This window comes from Microtus oregoni, unplaced genomic scaffold (genome assembly GCF_018167655.1).
Source record: "Microtus oregoni isolate MIOR12 unplaced genomic scaffold, Mior012 000005F_ref0000423, whole genome shotgun sequence".
Taxonomy (NCBI): Eukaryota; Metazoa; Chordata; class Mammalia; order Rodentia; family Cricetidae; genus Microtus; species Microtus oregoni.
The window spans coordinates 60,565,910-60,585,425 of NW_024543064.1; the positions used below are offsets into that span (position 1 = coordinate 60,565,910).

General features: G+C 46.0%; 2 protein-coding genes across 4 annotated transcripts in view; both read left to right on the forward strand.

The window, feature by feature from the left end:
* The first annotated feature begins 618 nt into the window (after positions 1-618).
* Positions 619-14,844, forward strand: Plin2 (perilipin 2). Of its 3 annotated transcripts, none has more exons than XM_041653052.1 (8): positions 625-754; positions 1,884-1,940; positions 2,030-2,225; positions 5,946-6,028; positions 8,990-9,275; positions 11,025-11,206; positions 13,047-13,160; positions 14,131-14,844. In XM_041653052.1, exons 2-8 carry the CDS (start codon positions 1,911-1,913, stop codon positions 14,515-14,517), a joined length of 1,278 nt encoding a protein of 425 aa, XP_041508986.1. In that variant the 5' UTR covers positions 625-754; positions 1,884-1,910; the 3' UTR covers positions 14,518-14,844. The 3 variants fall into 3 exon arrangements, with proteins under 3 accessions (XP_041508988.1, XP_041508986.1, XP_041508987.1); XM_041653053.1 differs by lacking the exon at positions 625-754 and adding an exon at positions 1,140-1,158; XM_041653054.1 differs by lacking the exon at positions 13,047-13,160 and having other exon boundaries at positions 619-754.
* Positions 14,670-19,516, forward strand: part of Haus6 (HAUS augmin like complex subunit 6) — a 55,136-nt gene continuing 50,289 nt past the window's right edge. Inside the window, exon 1 of the mRNA XM_041651157.1 lies at positions 14,670-14,728. Within this exon, the coding sequence (XP_041507091.1) occupies positions 14,670-14,728 (59 nt within the window). The remainder of the gene's footprint in view (positions 14,729-19,516) is intronic.

A 19,516-nucleotide genomic window follows, 5' to 3' on the forward strand; every position in this document is an offset into this window, starting at 1 on the left:
ACAGAGAGCAGTGCCAAGCTTTGTCTTTGAAAATCCAGATTAACCTTTCAATTCGAAACGTTTGATAAGTTGTCTCTGTTCGAGAACAGGGTGTTTATCTGGCATGAGACTTGTAACTGACTCCTGCTGCAATTTCCCAAGTGGTGAACCAACCACATCCCGCTGATGAATTGTTTACATCCAAAGAGCAGTAAACCAAAAATCTCTACAGGTCGTTATTGTGTTGGAATTTCACAGATCTTTGTTACTTTCTTGGCCCAAAGTAAAAGTTAGAACCGCGACTTCATTTTTGAAGCGTTCTTTTCTTGAGGGATATTTAATTTGTGCATTTTCCAACCCCTCACCCCCCACCCCGACCCAAGTCGAAGGCCTCGCTCCCAGGGTTCCCGGTCTCCTAGCACCGGGCTGGGATTTCCTGGCACTGGGCTTGAGTCCCTTGCCAGGGAAGTCCCTAGTTTCCCGGCTCTATGCTGGGATCCACTCTCCCGGGCGTGTCCCCGGTCTTCTGACATCAGACTGGGCTCTGCTCGCTTGGCCTGGGTTCCCTCCTCCCCGCTGGGCGGCTCTAGCGACCCAGCCCCGCCTGTTTTTAGCTGGAACCCGGCTCAGCTGCTGCCTGTGGCTAGGCTATCACGTGTCACGGTGGCCTGGGCGGGGCAGCCAGGCTCTTTTTAGCGGTTGCTCTGGGCTGCCCGGCTGTGCGGCGGGCTGGACCGTGCGGATTTGCTCTTTGTTCTGCTCTCCGGGCCGTTAGGTGGGTGCTGCACCAGATCATCAGGTCCCCCAGGCGGCCGCCGCTCATCTTGCTCTGCGCTCGGGACTGCAGCAGCGGGTGGCGGTTGTGCGCGAGCAGTCCCGGGCTAGCTCTCGCTTTTGTTTCAGAGCTTTACTTTCTGCTTGTACTTCCGTCTGGGCTGTGGTGGAGCGACTTGGGTTTGTCCTTTAAACGTTTAAAGGGAAACACCTTACAGAAGTACTTATGGGGGTGCGTAGAGGGAATGGTCTCGTTTATCCTTTAACGCCTCACTAGGCAGCGCCGTCTGCTCTCCGGCTCTCCAGAGCCCAAGCTGGCCTTGAACTCTGTCTCAGCGCAGGGATCACAGCACCACCCTACCCTTAGCAAACGTTGTAAAGTGCTATTTTACGGGCTGCACTAAGGTATGGATACTGGGCTCGAAGCTTCCACCTTCAGGGCAATTGTTGTGGAACTGGGACCTTTGGCAAGAGGCTGAACTGTGGCTGGACAGGTTCTGCTGCTGGGCAGACAAACGGCAGTTTCGTGTGGGTGTGGGTCACTGGGTAGCTAAATTTTACAGCTAGCGCCTCTCCCGAGATGTTCCTAAATTCCCTGGGGCGGCTCTTTCTTGAACTCAGTCGGCATAAGGCATTCACTGCTAGTTTTAATCTTTTTCATACGGGTGGTATTTTGAGATCCCTGAGGCTGTGAGCTGGTGTGGCCTGTACCTAATTCCAACACTAGGGAGGTTAAATTAGGAGGACCAGACTGGGCTTTAGACTGACCGAGGCTTGAGTAAATCAAGGGCACCCCTTTAATTCTTGGGATTCTGTCACAGAAACCGGCGTACCTGTTTCTCTACATCGAATTGTTTGCCTTTCTGGTTAGCATTTTTGAAAAGAGGTTGCCCTTCAAAGACGTTTTCTAGTGTCCTGGTTAAGAGATAGGACACGTGCTACTGACTGCTCATTCCTGTTGAAAGTTCTTAAACTGCTCTGGAGCCTCATCTAGCGTCAGGCTGTTGGCGCTGCAGAGGGCTGAGTTAGCCAGTGGGAAACTGAAATTTATCTGCCAGAATTGAGCACCTTCCTGGGTTGGAGAAGGAATCGCTTCCCAGTGTTCTGAAATCAGTTTCTTTTCTCTCCAGGTTTCTTTTTTTCTCCAGGAGGAAAAAATGGCGTCAGTTGCAATTGACCCACAACCGGTATGATTTTTTTTTTTTAAATACCCGTTTCTTGGCCCCTTTCTCTCTTCTGTTTTGAGTCATTAATATCCACTCCTCTCTGGTTGCAGAGCGTGGTGACCAGGGTGGCCAACTTGCCCTTGGTGAGCTCAACCTATGACCTGGTGTCCTCGGCTTATATCAGTACAAAGGACCAGCATCCGTATTTGAGATCTGTGTGTGAGATGGCGGAGAAGGGCGTGAAGACCGTGACCTCGGTGGCTGTGACGAGTGCGTTGCCCATCATCCAGAAGCTGGAGCCACAAAGTGAGTTCAGATTTTCCAGCCAATATTGAGCCCAAGGGACTAGGTAGGGTGAGTTTGAAACCCTCAGGCACCAGGAAACCCTCAGGCCTTCCTGAAACACAAATCGACCTCTGTGTGGAAGCTGTCTGGTGACCCTCATTGTCACAAAGGGACTGCTTTGTAGCCACGTTCTCTGATAGGAACTTCCCAGCCAGGCATGGTGGCTCATACCTGTCATCCTAACTGCTTTGGAGAGGAGATGGAGGAGTGTCAGCTGAAGGTCAGCCATGGCTACACAGTGAACTCCAGGCTGCCTGCGTTGTATGAGACACTGTCTCAAAAAGAAAAAAATAATAAGGCTACACTTGGCGGTGTATGCATTTAGTCCCAGAACTCTGGAAGTGGAGGCCGGCAGATCTTTGAGTTCAAGGCCAGCCTGCTCTACCTAGCAAAATACAGGCTAGCCAAGGGTACATAGTGAGACCTTGTCTCCAGACAAAAACAAAAAAGAAAGAAAGAGTAAATTTCAAAAATGCTTTTGTGTTAGTAATTGAAATTACAAAGGAATCATCTGGGGGGGGGGGTGGATTGAGTTAGCTTTCTCATTCAAATGTGCATATAGAAAATTTTTATTAGATTTTAAATTATTTTGTGTCTGGTTGTGTGTCTGCGTTTGTGTGTAGGTGTATGCCATGACCCTGGTCAGAGAATAACACTGATCAGTTCAGATCATCAGGCTTGGCAGCAAGCAAGCCTACTCACCGAGCTATCTTGCCTGCCCAAAATTTCTTTTTCGGGCAAGGTTGCACATTGTAGCTCATGCTGGCGTGGAATTCCCTATGTAACTTTATCCTTAAAGAAGGATATCACCCTGCCTTAGCCTCTCAAATGGCTGGGATCACAGGCCCAAACCCACTTGCCTGGTTTATGCAGTCCTGGGGACAGAACTTTGTGCTTGGCTAGGTGAACACTCAACCCACTGAGCTACATCATCGGTCCAAAACTTTGTATTTTTAATACTAACATTATTGATATAAGGAAAACACATCGAACAATTAATCCACTTAAATTAAAAATGACTGTAGCACAATGGTAGGGCAATTTCCTGGCATTTATGAGATGCTGCGTTCCATGCCCAGAACTGTAAACAATGAGAGCGAGCTCATTTTCATTAGCAGTCAGTTCCCACTTCCTTCTGTACCCCTCGGTTAATAGTAATCTATTTTTATATAAGATTATTTCTGGCCTCTGGTGTAAGCAGAGTCCTGAAACGTGGGCTTCTCCAACAGGCTTTTTTTCACTTAGCGTAGAGGTTTTTCAAGAACTGTCTGGGACATAGCGTCGCATGTACTGCATAACCATGACAGACGTTCATGCTGTATCTATTCTTAATCCCTTTTTTTTATTAAGGAATAATATTACATTGTGTGGGTAGAACATATTTATCTTAGGGTTACTGTTGTTGTGATGAAACAGCATAAATCCCAAAGCAACTGGAGGAGGAAAAGGTTTCTTTGGCTAACACAACCTGAATCACTGTCCTTGAGGGAAGCCAAGGCCGGAACTGACTCCAAGGCCACGGAGGAGTGCTGCTTACCCGCTTGAGTCTCTTGGCTTCCTCAGCTGGCTAATAGAAACCCAGGACCACCAGCTGGGGAGTGACCCCACCCACGATGGACTGGGCTCTCCCCCATCAATCACTAATTAAGAAAGTGCCCTTTAGGTGTGTGGATAGCCTTTTTTCTTGATTAGGTTCCCTCCTCTCTGATGACTCTAGCTTGTGTCAAGTTGACATAAAAACTCGCCAGGACAGTACGCCTCCCTCTTTTTCTGTGCCACAGTGTGTCTTTCTGTGTGTAGGCGGATTCTGGGGATCTGAACTCTGGTCTTGAAGCTCCTTTGATAAGGGCTTTACCACCAAGCTATCTCCCCAGCCCCAACAGTTTATCCATTCATCAGCGGATGGACATTAAAGTCGCTTCTCTTTGGGAAGGTGATGAATGATGCTTCTGGGAACATATGTATGTACAAGTTTGGGGAAGAATATTTTCAGTTTTGCTAGGATGTATTTAGGAGTAGAGCTGCTGGGTCTTCTATAACTGTTTAAATTTTAGAGGAATTGGGGCTGGGATTGGGACTGAGGGTTAAGAGCACTGGCTGCTCTTCTAGACAACCTTGGAGAGATTCCTAGCACCCACATGGTGGCTCACAACTATCTCTAACTCCAGTTTCAGGGGATCCAATGACAAAAACACCAGGCTTGTACACTTGGTGTACAGACATATACACAAACAAAACACCCACCCATACACATTGGATTTGTTTTTTTCAATTTTAGAGGAATCACCGGACTGTTTCACTAAGTGGCTACACCGGTGATTTTATACTCTCACCACCAATTTTTTCCAAAAACATGAACTGCTTTTTTTTTTTTTTTTTTGATTTTTCGAGACAGGGTTTCTCCGTAGCTTTTGGTTCCTGTCCTGGAACTAGCTCTTGTAGACCAGGCTGGCCTCGAACTCACAGAGATCCGCCTGCCTCTGCCTCCCAAGTGCTGGGATTAAAGGCGTGCGCCACCACCACCCGGCACATGAACTGCTTTTGACAAAGATTTGAATCAGTTTCCAAAGGCTAAATTAGGGCATTGGTGTAGCAAGTTTTAACCTATCCAGTCAGCCAGCTCCCAAATTATGACATAGAAATGTCTTTTTTTTTTTAAAGATTTATTTATTTATTATGTACACAGTGTTCAGCCTCCATGTATGCCTGAAGGCCAGAAGAGGGCGCCAGGTCTCATTACAGATGGTTGTGAGCCACCACGTGGGTTGCTGGGAATTGAACTCAGGACCTTCAGAAGAGCAGTCAGTGCTCTTAACCACTGAGCCATCTCTCAAGCCCTAGAAATGTCTTATTAATTATGAAAACTCAGCTAATAGCTTATGCTTATTTCTAACTAGCTCTTATAACTTAAATGAGCACATTTCTATTAATTTACTACTTTTAATTGATTAATTTAATTAATTTACTTTGTACTGCCCATGCTGCTTTCTTGCTTCCTCTGTATCTGGTGACTTTGCCTTCTTCCCAGCATCCTCTCTGCCCCGAGAATCCTGCCTAGCTATTGGCTGTTCAGCTTTCTATTAAACCAATCAGAGTGCTACAACTTCACAGTGTTCAAAAAGATTATTCCACGTCACCTTAGATTATAAGCATCCTTTGAGAAGCTCTCCCAACAATGCTAATTCTCAAGAGACTTTGATATGAATACTTGGCCTGTTACCTTTAACGGAGAAGCTTAGACTGAAATCTGGGCCTTATTAGGGGGACCCAGGGTGCCATTGTTCTCTGGTGAGATCCCAAAATGTATCATTGTGTACTGAGATAAATAGGGACTAACCTAGTTTTGAGAGTTTTCAGTTACTTTACTTCCTGACGGAAGGTTCGGAGGAAACTTGCCTACTCTGTTGCTAACATTGAGGCCGTCCTCCTAAGCTGCTTTTCCTGGACAGCCCCTTCCTTACCTGTCACTGGAGGAACATTGCTAGCAACCTGTGTAATTTCCTCCTGTCCCAGCGAGAGAAACCAGGAAGCAGATCCTGTGGGGTTTTTTTTAAGGAAAACAAAACTGCAATCTTGCTATTTTTTGTAATAAGGCGAAATTAAAGCCAAATAAAGGCCCAAGGTTTTGTCGCATGTGTTCTATACTTCAGTGACCATTTCCCTGTTTCCTGTTTCCTGCAGTTGCTGTTGCCAATACCTACGCCTGCAAGGGGCTAGACAGGATCGAGGAGAAACTGCCTATTCTGAATCAGCCTACTGCTGAGGTGAGGCTTGCTGCTCGGCGTGTTTCATCTTCTCTTTAGCCCAGGCTCTGTGTGCCACAAACACATGAGTAGCTTGCCCTTAAGCTCGAGCTGGGTGTAGTTTTGAAGGAGTAATGGCTGCCCCCTGACTTCCTGAACTGCTGCCGGGTTAAGTCCAAGAAGCAGAGAGGAACTAGCCGCTTTAGGTTAGGATGCTTTTAGGCTGCTCTCTATCAGTTTGTAACTTGGCTCCCGCTGTGACACTGCTCTTAAATAACTGGTTCCTTACTGCGCTGGATGTGGATAGAGCTGGGCGCAGGTCTGGGCTGGCTTTGTGCAATGCTGGTAGGAACCACAAGTATACGTGACACTAGACAGTGTTGGCAAAATGGTTGCCTCATCTGTCCTCGTGATTCTGTAGCTCAGATCATGCCCTCAATTTTTCTTTCTGGTTAAGAATACAGCATTGGGGCTGGAGAGATAGCTCAGTGGTTAAGACTATTGCTGCTCTTCCAAAGGTCATGAGTTCAATTCCCAGCAACCACATGATGGCTCGCAACCATCTGCAATGAGGTCTGGTGCCCTCTTCTGGCCTTCAGGCATACACACAGACAGAATATTGCATACATAATAAATAAATAAATAAATAATTGAAATATTAAAAAAAAGAATACAGCATTGCACAAAATGATAGGGGAAAATAGGGCTGTGTCTTTCACCATTTAAATCGGTGGGTTTTGTGGATAGCCTTTACAAAGACAGTCTCTAAAATTTTCACTTATGTTGCTTGAGGCTATTGTAAGGATAGGAATTCTTTTCTATTTGGGTCATTTAAATTTTGATGAGGGGTTGGTTAGTGTGGTGACACATGGCCTAGGGCTCTAAGCAGAGGCAGGATATTCCTGTGACTTCAAGACCAGTCTGGTTTACATAGCGAGTTCTCAGCCAACAGGGCTATGCAATAAGACCCTTTCTCCAAAAAAAAAAAAGAAAAAAAAGTTTTTTGATGACTTGTTTATAATATTCAGCATAACTTAAGAACTGGGTTATAGTTCATTGCTTGCCTACTGTGTACAAGGCCCTGCAACACCACTAACAAAAAATAGTCAATTTATTATATTTCAAACGAAAAAAAATTTAGGTTGGGATATTAAACTGAAAGCTTTATAAATTGTAGGGTTTTTTTGGTTGTTGTTCCATTTTGTTTTTGTTTTTTGAGATAGGGTTTCTCTGTGTAACAGCTTTTTTGATAACAGCATTTCTCCACATTGCCTGCAACTTGGTTGGTAGACCAGGTTGGCCTTGAACTCACAGAGATACTCCTGTCTCTCCCTCTCAAGTGCTGGATTAAAGGCAAGTGCCACCACTACCCAGCAGTACACTGAGATCTTATTAAGAAGTAATTTAGAGGATTTTGTTGCTAGAGCTCCTTGTGGCTGTGCGCCACCCTCCCCCGTGTCTTTTGCCATCCTTCCTCGTCCCTGTCATTCTTCTCTTTAACCTAGACAACCCTGTGTGCCAGTACCTAGAGGACCAAGTTCAGCTTGGTCTGCAGTTTTCTTTCTGGAATGATGTGACTTCTAAATGCGCTATCTAAAGTTATATAATCTCACCAGGAGTTAATATGTTTCCGCTTTTGTTTTTTGGGAGGTATAGGGTCTCTTAGCCTAGGCTGTCCTTGGATTCCCTTTGTAGGTAAGGGTGGCGCTAAACTGCTGACCCTCCTGCCTCTGCCTCCCAACTGCTGGGGTTGTAGGCTTGTAGACTACCATGCACCCTTTTTATGGTGCCAGCTCAAACCCAGGGTTTCATGCTGTATAAATACTCTACTGAGGGCTGGAGAGATGGCTCAGCGGTTAAGAGCACTGGCTGTTCTTCCAGAGGTCCTGAGTTCAATTCCCAGCAACCACATGATGGCTCACAACCATCTGTAATGAGATCTGGTGCCCTCTTCTGGCCTGCAGATGTATACATAATAAATAAATAAGTAAATAAGTAAATCCTTAAAAATAAATAAACAAATAAATAAATAAATACTCTACTGAGCTACATCCCCAGCCTCCCACCCTTCTTCAGTGGCCTTTTTCTCAACTTTTACCTATACGCAAATGTAACATTGTAAAGATTTTGGGGGGGCAAGGCAGAGGTTGCTGAGGATTGAACCCAGAGCTTTTGGTTTTATTTTGTCTTTGAGCCATAGTTTCCTTGTGTATCAGAACTCAAACTCCAACCTCAGCCTCTTGAGTGCTGAAATTAGAAGCATGAGCCACCAGTATAAGATAAAGTTTTGGAAAATACTGTATGTAAGTTAACTTTTTGTGGGGTAACTGGAGGAGTGCCTGTGCCACAGTGCATGTGTGGAGGTCCGAAGACAGCTTGAGGGAGTGGGTTCTCTCCTTCCGCCACGTGAGTCTCAGGATTAGAGCTCAGGTCTTCTGGCTCAGTAGCACTTGCTTTGGTCTGCTGGGCCATCTTATTAGCCCTAAGATAAATTCATTTTTGTTATTTTTGGGTGTTTTGGATACAGCGTTTCTCCACATAGCCTAGGCTATAGACCAGGCTGACCTCCCAGGCTTTTAAGATAAGTTATTAATGGGCAAATCAAAGCCAGTCATGGGGACACACACCTTTAATCCCAGCATTCAAGAGGCAGAGGCAATTGGATCTGAGTTCCAGGTCATTAAGGGCAGTGTTGTATGAGACCCTGTCTCAAACAAGAAACACAAGACCAAAACAACTTGCCTCAATAAATTAATCTCGTGTTTATTTATTTTACTTGCATATCTAACAATCCTTAAAGAATGGATGGATGTAGGACAAGGCGGCCTGACAGAGACTTTTAGCCTCACTGAGTCTTAATGCTATGCCCAAGACCAGGTGAAAAGATGCGTGTTCAGCCCGTCTTTACGCAGCCTTTGTAAAAGCCTAAGTGGGTATTCGCCCATTTTTTTCAACAAGCCGGCTTGTCTGTTCCTCTTGCAGATTGTTGCCAACGCCAAAGGTGCTGTGACTGGGGCCAAAGACGCAGTGACGACCACTGTGGCCGGGGCCAAAGATTCTGTAGCCAGCACTCTCACGGGGGTGGTGGACAAGACCAAAGGAGCAGTGACTGGCAGCGTGGAGAGGACCAAGTCTGTAGTCAACGGCGGCATCAACACCGTTTTGGGGAGTCGGATGGCGCAGCTCGTGAGCAGCGGGGTAGAAAACGCCCTTGCCAAGTCGGAGCTCCTGGTAGACCAGTACCTCCCTCTCACTCAGGGAGAGCTAGGTAAGGTTGCTTCTATGCCAAGGGGATTTATGATTCCCTTTTAAAAACTTTGTTCAGCCGGGCGATGGTGGCGCACGCCTTTAATCCCAGCACTTGGGAGGCAAAGGCAGGCGGATCTCTGTGAGTTCGAGACCAGCCTGGTCTACAAGAGCTAGTTCCAGGACAGGCTCCAAAGCCAGAGAAACCCTCTCTTGAAAAACCAAAAAAAAAAAAAAAAAAACTTTGTTCATTTATTTAGACACAGGTCTCACTATGTAGCCCTGGCTGGCCTATAGCTCTCTATTTAGACTAGGTTGGCTTTGAACTCAAAGAGATCTGACTGTCCGTCTCTGGAGTGCAGGGATAAACGTATACCACCGTGACTGATCCAAGGCTATCATTAACCTTTAATTAATTGGTTAATCAAATTACATTTTATAATTTTGCGTATGGCGTGGGAGACAAAGGAGAAGTTGCCAGGGCCGATTCTGTCCTGCCTGCATGCGTGTTCCAGTCACTGTTCTGTTGCTGTGATAAAACACCATGACTGAGGCAACTTATTAGAGAAAGCTTTTAATTGGACGTAAGGTTTTAGAGCCTTAGTGGCCATGATGTTGGAACAAAAACATGGCGGCTGGTCAGCTGAGAGCTCACGTCTTCGTGAGCAGCCCGCAGGCAGAGAAAGCACACTGGGGATGACACCAGTCTTTTGAAACACCAAAGCCTGCGCTGTGACAGACCTGTGGTCCATCGAGGCCACGCCTCTTAATCCTTCCCACACAGTTCCAGCAACTGGGGACCAAGTGTTCAACCGAAAGCCTCTGACCGTTCTCATTCACACCACTACAGTGTGGGTGCTGGGGATCAGACTCAGGTCGCCAGGCTAAGTGATGCCTCTGCCCGCTGAGTCATATGTCACCTTTCACATTGTTTGCTTTTAAGACAGGGTCTCATATGACCCAGGCTGGCCTTGAACTTACTATGTAGCTGAGGATGACTTTGATCCTTCTGGCTCTACCACACTCCTTGCCACGTATTTATTTACTTGTTTGTCTGTTTATTTTTACTGAGACAGGGTCTCACACAGCCCAAGCTGGCCTCAGACTCACTAGGTAGATAACTCCTGATCTCCTAAGTGCTGGTATTATAGGTGTGCACATAGTAAGTTCCAGTCCAGCCAGGATTGCATAGTGACTATTTCTCAAAAAACAAAACAAAACGGGGTATGGAGGCTTATGCCTGTAATCCCAGCACTAGGGGAGCAGAGGCAGGAGGAGGATCCAGAATTTTCTCCAGCCAGGGGTGGGAGAAATGGCTCAGTGGAAGACTCTGGGTTTAGTTTTCAGGACCCACATGGGGGCTTCCAACTGTCTGACTCAGTGCCAGGGGCTCTCGCACTACACACACATGTGATGCACAGATGTACATGCAGGCAAAACACTCACACACAGAAAATAAAAATAAGTAAATTAAAAAAAAAAACAAAACCTTAAACCTTAAAAAGTTTAAAGCCATTCTTGGTTATATAGCCTTAGTGGTCCTTAGGTATCAGGACCCACGTGGTACTGCTTGTACCATGTGCCAGGTCTATGTTGCTAAGACGTTCATGTTGGTGAGAAGAGGCATGTTTAAACACACATGTGTGTGTGTCTGTATGTATAAGTGTGTAACAGATACAGTGGATGTGAACAGTTTCAGAACGTCCTTGTTGGGGTCACAGCTGAGACTCCCTGTTTATTTTCTCTTTTTCTTTTTGTCTTTTATTTCCAGAGACAGAAGCAAAAAAGGTGGAAGGATTTGACATGGTTCAGAAGCCAAGTTACTATGTAAGATTGGGGTCCCTGTCCACCAAGCTCCGCTCCCGGGCCTATCAGCAGGCTCTCAGCAGGGTTAAAGATGCCAAACAGAAAAGCCAGGAGACCATTTCTCAGCTTCATTCCACTGTCCGTCTGGTGAGTACAGTGTTGTTTTAAGGATGAAAGTAGATATAATTGGGAAATTTAAGAATTTCAATATTGTATATGAATAGCCCAGGGAGGAGAATGGGTCATGCTCAGATGACTCTAGAGAAGGAAGTAAAACTCGATCTCCTGGGTGACAGTGCAGCCACCTCCCTGTTTTGTGGCACCCACAGAATGTGGTGCTGTTGTTGCCAGTGATCCAGAGACAGGGTTGGGAACTTCCACAGAACTCCAGCGCTCATAAGATCAGCTCTGTGGGGCTGGAGAGATGGCTTGGAAGTTGAGAGCACTTGTTGCACCTGCAAAACACCCAGAGGGGTTATCAGCGCACACACACACACACACACACACACACACACACACACACCAGTAGTTCAGAAGTACTTGTAACTCTAGTTTCAGCAGATCCAACACCTTCTTCTGGCCTTTGAGGGTACCATGTGTGCACATTGTGCAATACATACATGCCTACATACATACATGCCTATACACACACACACATGTACATGCATACATTCATACATATACTCATACACATAACATAAAAATAGGTCATCTAAAAAAACAAAACAATGACAATAAACACTTACTTTAATCCTAGCTCTCAGGGAGGGAGAGGTAGTAGGGTCTCTGTGAATTTGAGACCAGCCTGGTCTACATAGCACATTCTTAAACAGCCAGGACTAAGACTTTGGCTCAAAAAAGCTAAACAGCCGGGCGGTGGTGGCGCACGCCTTTAATCCCAGCACTCGGGAGGCAGAGGCAGGCGGATCTCTGTGAGTTCGAGGCCAGCCTGGTCTACAAGAGCTAGCTCCAGGACACGTTCCAAAGCTACAGAGATACCCTGTCCCAAAAAACCAAAAACAACAACAACAACAACAACAACAAAAACCTAAACAATCAAATAATCAGGCTATTCTAGAAAGTTATAAATGTATATCTTGAGCAGTTTTCCTCTTAGATTTTTGCCTTACAGATACTTTATTTTTTTTTTTTTTTGGTTTTTCGAGACAGAGTTTCCCTGTGTAGCCCTGGCTGTCCTTGAACTCGCTCTGTAAACCAGTCTGGTTTTGAACTCAGAGATCCACCTGCTTCTGCCTCCCGAGTGTTGGGATTAAAGGAGTGCAGCACCACCACCCGGCTATAGATACTTCTTTTACTTTATAGTTGCAAGAGACCCTAACAGTGCACAGCAAGAGCGGGGACGGGTTTGTGCAATACATCACAATAGATTGTTGTGCAGCCAGTAAAGACTGCCAAGTTCAAGAACGGCATGTATGGTACTGAGCGTCAGTTTCTTCCTGGAAGAACTGGTGGCTGGTGACAAGGAAGAGGAAGGCAGAATTCTCTTCCTCATTTTTTGTTTGTTTTGTTTTGTTTTGTTTTTGAGACAGTCTTGCTTGCTATGTAGTTCAGTCTGGATAGCTTCAGACTTGTAGCAATTCTCTTGCCTCTGCCTTCCAAATGCTGGGATTACAGGCACGCACCACCATGCCTGGGCCTCCTTCCTTTATTTTTTCCCCATGTTTTTTCCTTCTTTTAATTCTCATTTTCCCTTCAGGCAAATATAAACTCTATTACGCTTTACCTGTGCTAAACAGGAGCCACATTGGGCCCCGGCAATTTACTAGTTGCATAGAGGCAATGAAGAGCCCCTGCTCCTTGGCAGGCTGCCACGTCGATCAGATCAGTAACTGCAGCTCTCCTTATCAGTAACTGCAGCTCTCCTTGAACTCTTGCAGCAATCCGTGGTCACCTGTGTCCGCCACGGAGCTGCAAGCCGATGGGAAAGGAAGGGATGGCTGTGTTCACCTGTTTCGTTTCATCACAGATTGAATTCGCCAGGAAAAACATGCAGGGTGCTCAGGATAAGCTCTCTGTCTCGTGGGTGGAGTGGAAGAGAAGCATAGGCTACGATGACACTGACGAGTCCCACTGTGCTGAGGTGAGACCGTGTCACCATGTCTCCCTATGAAACCTTACAGAATGTCTTTCTATCAGCCCAGCCTCATGGCGCAGACCTGGAATCCCAGATACCCTGGGATGTTGAGGGAGGAAGGTGACAGATTCAAGGCCAGCCTGGGCCTATCTCAAAATAAATAAGAAATACTTCTGGTAAGAAGTAGTAAGCAGATAGAGAGGTACCTCCAACCCACATGGTAGAAGGAGCTAACTAACCAAGTCCCTCAGGTTCTCCTTTGACCTCTGCATAAGTACACACAATACATGTAATTTAAATACTATTTTTAGAAGTCAGGAGCGGGCTGGGGTGTAGCTCAGGGGTGCAAGCTCCTGCCTTCAAATGGGTGAGTCAGGTGGTTTCTGGGAAGGATCAGAACACAGCTGAGAACCGACGGTAAACTAGTGAAAGAGTGGGCGCTAATGCCGCCCCAGAACTAGCTCAATCATACAAAGTGTAATCATACAAAATGGATCTTTGTGTCCCCAGGGCCAGTGTACCTCTGAAATCCATATCAATTGTTTGTTCATATTGTATCTACGTATTTGAGAATGTAATATCTAAATTAAACTAACAACAGGGAGTATATGTTCTGATGTCTGCTCTCTCCTGCTTGCTGTTCTTCTTTTTAAAACGATGATGACCTTTGCGGTCATAAGTTCAAATCTCCCACCTAGCTACTTTCCCGCTATTAGAGCAAATAGCTTAAACTCTAAGCATATGTTCCTAGCAGTGAAATAGGATTTGAACTGCTGCATACAGTATTGTTATAAGGGTTATTAAAAATCAAATTGGTTAGGGGCTTAGCTGAGTGACAGAGCATTCCTCCCTGGAGGAGAAGAAGCAGTCAGGAGTCAGCAAAGCTGCATGTATTGGATGTCTGTATGCATACATAGCTAGCATACTGTGGTACCATTGGATCCGCTGCTAATTCTTGAGTGTGTTTTATTTTTAGCACATCGAGTCACGTACTCTGGCTATCGCCCGCAACCTGACTCAGCAGCTCCAAACTACGTGCCAGACTCTCCTGTCCAACGTCCAAGGGTTACCACAGAATGTCCAAGATCAGGCCAACCACTTGGGGGTGATGGCAGGCGACATCTACTCAGTGTTTCGCAATGCTGCCTCCTTTAAGGAAGTGTCTGACGGCTTCCTCACTTCCAGTAAGGGGCAGCTGCAGAAAATGAAAGAATCCTTAGATGATGTGATGGATTACCTTGTTAACAACACGCCTCTCAACTGGCTGGTAGGTCCCTTTTATCCCCAGTCTACCGAGTCTCAGAATGCAGAGGTGGACAAGACCGGCCAGAAGGTCCAGCAGCCTGAGCTCAAAACTCACTAAACCTGTCCTTGTCACCAGTGCATGCTGTCTGCCGGGTGATGCCTTTTGCTAGTTTGAAATTAACCCAATAGATGACTTTAGATTGGAAAAGGAGCTAGTTCAGACAAAGGTCCTCATTGTGGTCATCAGTGGCTGAATTAAGAGCTCTAAAGATGCGGCATTGCCACGTGACCTTTGCCCCCCTGGCTGGGAAGTGGAACGTGTTAGGCACGTGAGAGCCTACCAGAACTTAAAAGCCCAGGGGTACTTACATGTTGTCTGTGGCCTTTGTGCTATTGGCTGTAAATGTCTGTCTGTACTGAATAAAGATTCATCCGTGTGGCTTCATTTGCTCCTGAGTGTCCTGTGTCTTCTGAGCTGGCTTCGTCCTTGTTCATCTCAAGGGGCATGCTTGAGCAATTTGAATTTAGGGTTTTTTTTTTTTTTTTTTTATTCCCTATGGAGAAATGCCGCCTTTGGATTCAGTGAAATTCATAGCAGGGTGGAGCACTTTTATGGCTGTTGTCATGTGGGCTTAGTGTGTTGCTTTCATTGACCTGCTTGATCTGCATGAGTTCCAGTTGGCCTGTTGGGAGGTCAGCAGGGTAAACAGCACTGGGGGACCACAACTGATTTGAAGATTTCAAACAAATCCAAAGCTAATATGAGACTAAATGCATTGTTACTGTTACTCAGGGGGGTGATGGGAAAGGATCACTTGAGCCCCCCGGGGATTAGAGAGCAGCCTGGGCATCAGGGAAGCCCCCATAGAAGGAGTAAATGGTCAGTAAATGGACTCAGCAGGCAAAGATGCTACCTGCCAAATCTGTTGACTTGAGTTCAAGACCCACCCCATGATAGAGAGATAGAGCTGACCCTAAATGTTGTTCTCTGAGTTCCCTATGCACAAGCGTTCCTTATGCACAAACATGCACATGCAACACACACATACACAGGCCAAGGGATGGTGGCTCATGCCTGTTATCCCAACATTCTGAAGGCAGAGGCAGGTGAAGTTTGAGGGTAGCCTGGTCTATATAGCAAGATCTATGACAGCAGGGCTACATAAGAGAAACCCTGAGTCCTAAACAAAGCAAAAACACAATGGAAGTGTGGAACATCTTTTAATTATTTTAAAAAGTGAATTATAAAAAGGGGGGGTGACTGGAGAGATGGCTCAAGGGTTAAGAGCACTAGTTGGGTTCAATTCCCAGTAAGGCACATGGCAGCTCAGAACGGTAACTCCAGTCCCAAGGGAATCCAGTACACCCATTGACGTAGAATAAAGAAGAAAGAACACCCATTCACTTAGAATAAAAAAGAAAGAAGACCATGATGCTATCTTTAAGAGGCCAGAAAACAGTCTATGGCCAAACTTCTCTGCACATTCTTTTGAGCCTGGAGAAATAAAAACTCAACAGAAAACAAGAAGCGGTGCATGGGGCCATGGCAGTACATGCCTCAGATCTTAGTGTGCAGGAGATAGAACCAAAGTTCCAGAATAGTCCCAGTGTGTGATGGCTTTAACCCAGCACTCCAGAGGCAGAGGCACTACGATCTCCAAGTTTGGAGACCTGGGCTACATGAGACCCTATCTCAGAAAAAAACAGAGACCATAAAGGAGAAACATTGCTCATGCGTCCGTTAGAATTTTATTAGGAGACAGTTGTTCAGCTGCCAGCTGACCCAACCCCTGGCAGGATTTTAAAACATTTTCTTTAGATTTATCATGTGTGTTTGAGTGTTTGGCCTCCATATGTGTATGTGTACTATGCGCGTGCCTGATACCTGGGAAGGTCAGAAGAGGACATTGGGTCCCCTGGAACTGGAGTTACAGTTATGAACCAACATGTGGGTGCCAGGGAGGAGCCAGTGTTCCCCACAGCTGGCCTTCTCTCCAGCCAGCCAGCCCCCCAGGGATTTTTTAAGTCCAGAGAAAGGTCTGGCCACAGCAGGCTGCTTTGCTGAAAAGGAATAAAGGAAGCAATTGGGTATTTGCATCGCTTTCCACGAAGACAGCGGATTTTTCTTTCCCCAAGAGCCCAGTTATAAAGTAAGTCACAAGTGAGACTGCTCAGTGTCCACTCGCCTGGATAACTGGCCGAGCTATTTCTGTGTGGGGAAACAATTTCAGTCATTGGTGAGATGCCCATAGGAGGACGTGAGAATAATTTGACATAAGATCTCTAAGCAATCTGTCCGTGGTAGCCGGGCTCCTAGTCCTTTTAAGGGTGGCCTGTCATTTAGGACTGGTCCTGAGTCTCCTTGTCACAAAGCTGCAGTCTTCTCAAGCTTTCAAAACTGAAAATGCAAACTGGGGGTGCAGCTCAGCTGGTGGAGTGCTGTCCTGGCATGCTCTAAACCCTGGCTGGGTTCAGTCCCTAACACCTCATAAACGAGGTGTGGTCACTGCCGGGATCCTAGCATTTTAGAGTGCTGGCAAGAAGAGCAGAAGTTCAAGATCATCCATGTCTATAGAGTGAGTTCAGGGACAGCCTGGGCTACATGGAACTCTAAAAGAAACCTAAAAAGTATTTTCAGGACAGCAAATTCCAGGGGCTGAAGAAATGCCTGATTGGTTAGGAGCACTGGCTGCTCTTGTGGAGGAACTGGTTTCCTTTCCTAGTATCTGACGAAGGCTCATAGCTGCTGTAACCAAGTTCCAGCGACTCTGATGCCCTCTTCTAGTCATGGTGGGCATTGTATGCACACATACACATGCATACCATCAAGCAAAACTCCTATGGATAGCCGGGTGGTGGTGGCGCATGCCTTTAATCCCAGCACTCGGGAGGCAGAGGCAGGCGGATCTCTGTGAGTTCTAGGCCAGCCTGGTCTACAGAGCTAGTTCCGGGACAGGCACCAAAGCTACAGAGAAACCCTGTCTTGAAAAACAAAAACAGAAAACAAAAAACTCGTATGGATAAAGTAATATTTTTTAAAATAGAATGTTTTAAGAAAGAGTCACACTCTGCCGGTCATGCTAAGAAGTGAACAAAGCTGCCCTTTGCCAGAACTAAATTCCAAAAAGGTGGTCTCTGCCCTGACTCATACTTTCCCACGAAAATAAGAAAGAGCATGTGACTTTACCTGCGTTCTTGTTGTGCGGCTAGGACTTGCTGGCGTCCTGACAGCTGTCCTTGTTTGGCAGATACAGACTGGTTTCAGGAGAGGTAGATTATTCATGGGTCTCTGCTTAATTTTTTTTCTTAGTTCAAATTAGTCATAATCTTTCCATTCTGGGCGGCAAAAGTGTGTGTAGTTTATTTCAATTAAGAATATTTGTATATGTGGCTATAAAAATGTTTTTTTTCTTTTACATTTGATTCTTTAGTGTGGATGCAGGGTGCTATGATGGGTGTAGAGGTCAGAGGACAATTCGTGGGAGTCCGTTTTCCCCTACTGTGTGGGTTCCCCGTCAAACCCAGTTCATCAGGCTTGGCAGCATCTGCCTTCACCCCTCTGAGTTATCTCACTGGCCCTGTATGCTTTGTTTTCGAGATGGGGTCTTATTGTGCCACTCGAGCTGGTCTAACTCCCGGGTTCAAGCAATCTTCCTGACTCAGCCGTCAGAGTGCAGGAACTGTCAGTGTGTGAGATACACCTGGCTTGGAGAGTTCATATGTAATAACCACATGCATGCTTTTCTTGTTGAGATGGATCTTGTACTCAGCCCTGGCTGCCTTCAGCCTCCTGAGGACTGAGACGATAGGCACACGCCACAATGCTGACTACTTAATTCTGGATGTGTACTCTTGTGCTTCTCCATGACAAGGGTTTCAGTGCCAACTAAACTGATTATGAAAAGGAGATGGACTGGACAGTGATGGTACACACCTTTAGTTTCAGAACTCGGGAAGCAGAGGCAGGCAAATCTCTGTGGGTTTGAGGCCAGTCTGGTCTACAAAGCCAGTTCCAGGACAGCCAGCATGCTCCACAGAGAAACCCTGTCTTGAAAAACAAAAACAAAACAAAAGTTTAGAAAAGGAGACAGGTCTGAAATCTATTCTTCCTGAGAACAGGATACAGCTTTTTGTTTGTTTGTTTGTTTCTCTGTTTTCTCTCTGTAACAAGAACACAGAGGAGCCGGGTGGTGCTGGCACACACCTTTAGTCCCTGTAAGCCAGCAGGAGGCAGAGGCAGGCACTTTTCTAAGTTCAAGGCCATCTGTTCGGTCTTCACTAACTTGCAATAGTGTGAGACCACCATTTGAGGGACAATGACATGTATTATCTCTAACTGACCAGCTCGGGTAAGTACATAATACCAGGACATGATTAGGGAAAGCACACCTCCTTTACGACATTTAAGGCGCTGAGGAGCTAGTGAAGTAAAAAGAAAACTAAAATTTGTGTTATGCTCGATGCCTCTTTTAGGGAATTACTTAAGGGGAGGAAGAGATCTTTAAGAAGCAGTCTAGCTAGAGGGAGGAGAGAAAGCCTCACCAGCTGGACCTCTCTTGGCTCCCGTGGGACGGGACCAGTTAGCTCTGAGAACTGATCCAGTTCCAGGAATGACTCATACAGAGGCTCTTCTCTGTGATGGTCTCCCGACATGTCTTTTACCCAGTAAGCTTAAGTGTTTACAGCTTTTGTCTCAAGGAAACCTTCAGGCTATAGGTATAGACTTCCCACAGAGGTTGTCTGTGATCCTGGATATTCTGTAACATTTTAGAATGGCTCCATGGAAAAGATCTTACTTAATCCTCTGACTTCTTTGGAGATACTGTTCTCTCACCCTGTGTGCAGATGTTATTAACTCAGCTCTTTCTGGGATAGGCTCAGGTTTTGGTTCAGGCTAGCCTCAAATTTGATTCACGGCAATCCTCTAGCTCTAGACTGCTGAGTGCTAGGATCATACAGGCCTTTGCAACCACTTTGGCAAGTTGAGGAAGCCTTTTAACTTAAATTCACTGTCCCCCTGGGCCAGAGCGATGACCAGGGGTAGGGTTCAGGATGAAAAGGCCTAACTGGAATCACATCCCCACTTCCGGGTGAAATGGTGGGAGGCAGGCGTCTGC

Bases quoted from the DNA above. Each gene is read 5' to 3' on its own strand.
- Plin2 (XM_041653052.1), top strand. From the start codon at position 1,911: ATGGCGTCAGTTGCAATTGACCCACAACCG. The intron at 1,941-2,029 runs GTATGATTTTTT...CTCTGGTTGCAG, and splicing joins TTGCAATTGACCCACAACCG to AGCGTGGTGACCAGGGTGGC. The intron at 2,226-5,945 runs GTGAGTTCAGAT...TGTTTCCTGCAG, and splicing joins CCAGAAGCTGGAGCCACAAA to TTGCTGTTGCCAATACCTAC.